The following is a 3757-nucleotide window of genomic DNA, read 5'->3' as shown; positions in this document are numbered from 1 at the left end:
TGCAAAACTCCTCTCTTGAAGGCCACCGTCCTTTTTCCATTGTTGTTCCCTGAGGCCCAGATAACCATCTATTTTTGGAGGAGCAGACCTCCAAGAATTTAAGGTCTTTGCAAAGGGTAGTTGTGATATGCTGTACTCTTCTTATCCAAGCCCTTTGTTCAAGCAATAAGACATTTAACTCCCTCTTGCCTCATGTGTGTGGCTGTCTGTCGAAGAATCCCTGAAACTATATAAAAAACAGAAGGGGAAGAAAGTATAATCATTAAATCAAAGGGTAACTAATATATTCTATCCCTTTATTATGACAGTATATTTCCCAGGTGGTGGCGTTTTTTCAGCTAATTTAATGTCCTATAAAGGCTATTCTAAGGAAGGATTTACACGATACTGAGAATGGGGAAAGATCGGATTTAACAGCACAAATTTTCAGTACAAAGATTTATCATAGTCTTAAGTTTTTAATGATTGGTTGATCTCATAAGAGACGGTTCAAAGCTGCAATTGAAAGCTATTGGAAATATTCTTTATGCAACCTACAACAATAATGGCAAGATTTATGAAAGTTATTAGTGTTCTCAGCTTAGCACATAAAAGTCAAAGATACATTTCTTCTGTGTATAAAACTATTGGCAAATTAAATTTAGGAATTTGCTAGGGATACACTAGGAATCTGATGTTTTGTTTTAGCTGTCTCTAAAAATGTCATTCATGCAGGTGTTAGCAGCTACTAACACAGAAATTATTAAAAAGAGAACAAGCTGCAGAACAGCTGAAACTGTCACCTCCCTGTATCTCTCTCTCAGACTGTTGGTTTGGAAGGTCTGGCTTTCATCCTGCCTTTCCTCATTGCCTTATACAAGCTTATGTTCAAACTGGGGAAATTAGAAATCACCTCTAAGTCAAACAGTGTCTGAAATCTGTCCACAAATTGGTTCTCTTTGTCCAGTCTAAATTTCATAGCCCACAGAATAACAGTATCATTCTTGCACAAGTGATTAAAAGTTAGGAGGAGTTCATCCAGGAAGGGATGGTGGTAAACTACATCAGCTGCTATAATGTAGTCAAAGTGACAGGAAGACCTAGGAAAGTTCTTTTCCAGATCAATTCCCCAAGATAATTCCTTAACACGAGGCTGGTGCTTGCATTTCAACTTTGTATTTTGGAGAACGTTGTGCTGAAGGTTTCCCAGCAGTTCTGGCAAATCAGTGGCAGTCACAAGTGCACCTGTGACAGGAGGAGAAAAAAAAAACAAACACACACACATAATCTTGAAATATACTTCAAGATTTGAGTAAAAGTCCATTCACAAAAGCCACTGCACAAGGAACTGATTTCACCAGATAGCTCTCACATAGGGGAACAGAACAACGTAAATGCTCCCAGCGGCTCTCAGCCATTGTGCTTAAAACAAATACTTGGTTCTCAGTAGTTCTACTTTACAGATTGCTATCTCAATGCAGCTGGGGATGGGTAGGGAGAAATCAGATACTCCCTGCATCTTGATATTATATTGGTTAAAAAGACAGTGAGCAACTAGGGACTGACGAACAGCAGCTACTGACTCCTAGAAGCCAGCATGAGATTCAAACATTGCCTCGGGTTCTTTCCTTTTCACATAGGAAGAAGCTTTCTCAGATTACAGAAAGCTAAAATTCTGTTAAAATGCAGAAGTCACTGATCTGCATTACTCTTGAGGAAGAATAGGCTACCATGAGCAAAAACACAACAGCGTCTGTTGCAGAAAAATCAAGCTGCTGTTCAGTTGCTGAAAGAAAATGCTGAATGCAAATGGAAAGAAAGTGTCCTGGCATCCAAGAGCTGTTTGGTCAATGGAAGGTGACGCATTGGTCATACCTACATCTGGCTTCATCTGGTTGCCACTGACATCCTGTGAGGCCATTAGTTTCTTATTTTGGCCCCCTGCTTAACACTGTTAATGACAACATCAGCTACTGGGACCTCCTTTATTGCATCAATACATTCACAGCTTTACAGAAAAAAAATAACAGAGCAGGTTTCCAAATAAACCTTTTGGAATCTACTTTTTCTTGCTCTTGGAAGCTTTCAAACAACAGTCTTTTAGAAGAACTGAGTCACTTCCTTTGTCCTCCAGTATTCATCTGAGATGTTTCCAAGAGCATAAGAGCAATGGCATGTACTCACCCAGTAAACTGGCTACTATGGAGACCAACCCAGTTCCAGCTCCAATTTCAATCACATTTTTGTCAACCAAATTGTATTGTTTAGAGTTAGTTTCCAAAAAATAACACAGAACAAGAGCCTGTAGGAGAGGGAATCCATGAACATACTGATCAAATAAATGAAATAAATCCCTTCACTAAATATGCATTGTCATTTAAAACTATGCAAAGAAAAATTCTTGTCTGTTCAAAAATTCATGTCTGTTCAAGTAAGCAATGTTCATTCAAGCACTGTCCCTAAAGGATCACAGCTCAGTATGATCTTTGAGCTCCGTAGGCTGACAAAATAAATGCCACAACATGCCTCAATATAGGTTTGCAAAGCATTACAGCCAGAAGGAACAACTGCAATTATCTAATCTGTCACACGGCATAACATGAGCTATAAAATTCCACTCAGCAATTCCTGCTTATAACTGCACTTACTTCTGGTTGAGTTAAAATGTGTCCTTCATAAAGACATCTTGATATAAGGACTGCTTGTGAGAGAAAATCCACAACAACCCTTGTTAAGCTCTTCCAATAGTTAATTATTTCTAACAATAACAAATTACCATGATGATTCAAAAGGGACAAATAGATTTATCCTTTTTCTTCCAGTTCCGTTTGTTTTCAGTTTCTGTGTGCATACCTTGTTAAGCTTAGCAAACTTTTATAGCAAACAAAGCCACAAAAACCCCTCTACAGCAGCGTCCTTATATATGCATTTATAAATTGTGATTAAGAAGCTTCTTCAAATTTTCTGCCCTGTCTCATACTGACCAGTTAGTTTTAGTTCACCGTTGAAAAAGAAATTGCTGATATTGTTTCTCTGGCAAAGATAGTTTCCAGCTTGTCTCCCACATTTTTTCCCAGACTTTGATAATTACGTAATCTCCACTGACAAATACATATAATAGTCACCACATCTTTTTGCAATACAGATGAGCATTTGCAAAGGCAATTTTTAGTAGTTTAGTCTGGCACAGCAAAAATTATGCTCTTAATTTTGTTTTTAACCAATTAAGAAGTAGAAGGAAAAGAACAGGAGGACTGTTGACCCAATGTTAACATGCTAGAAATTCAAACAAAGTTTTTGCTTTCTACCTCTTAATTCAGAGCAAAAAAAGTAGGATCTTTTATGTGAACTTACATGCGTCTCATAATCAACAAAGCTTTGATAGAGAAATAAGTCTGCGAGCACCAGGACTAACTAAAGCCAGGTTCCCACACATTGCATCTGATCTTTGACTGATATTTAAAAACACATTTATATCAAGATTTCCTGTTAGTTCCATATATTCCTATGATTTCTTCCCTCAGAGTTTTGCCATATTCTGTCATAGAAACTGGCTGCAAGGATCAAAATTTCTGTGGGCTAAATTAGGGAAACTTCGAAATCTGCCTTCCTTTCCATGAACCATGCAGGAACTTTATTTTCCTTGAAGTTTCTGCCCTCTCAACGAATTTGGCTGACATTTTTTGGAAAAGCTCGAATACTGCTAGATGGAACAGGAAGGGAGAACATGAAGAGACACAGACAGAAGGGTTGCCTTCTTTCCGGAGCAAAAGTGGGT

At 38.0% G+C, this 3757-nt stretch overlaps 1 protein-coding gene across 1 annotated transcript; it reads right to left on the bottom strand.

The window, feature by feature from the left end:
• Positions 1-799: 799 nt before the first annotated feature.
• Positions 800-2281, bottom strand: LOC104154942 (protein-lysine methyltransferase METTL21E-like; the record flags this gene model as incomplete). The annotated part of the gene is made up of 2 exons (XM_009704632.1): positions 800-1224; positions 2164-2281. Coding segments are annotated over 2 exons (543 nt in total), but the record flags the coding sequence as incomplete, so codon positions are not given.
• Positions 2282-3757: the final 1476 nt, after the last annotated feature.

This window comes from Cariama cristata, unplaced genomic scaffold (genome assembly GCF_000690535.1).
Source record: "Cariama cristata isolate BGI_N322 unplaced genomic scaffold, ASM69053v1 scaffold45957, whole genome shotgun sequence".
In the NCBI taxonomy this organism is placed as follows: domain Eukaryota; kingdom Metazoa; phylum Chordata; class Aves; order Cariamiformes; family Cariamidae; genus Cariama; species Cariama cristata.
Note: the sequence above shows the minus strand (reverse complement) of the source record. Positions and strands in the feature narration are given on the sequence as shown.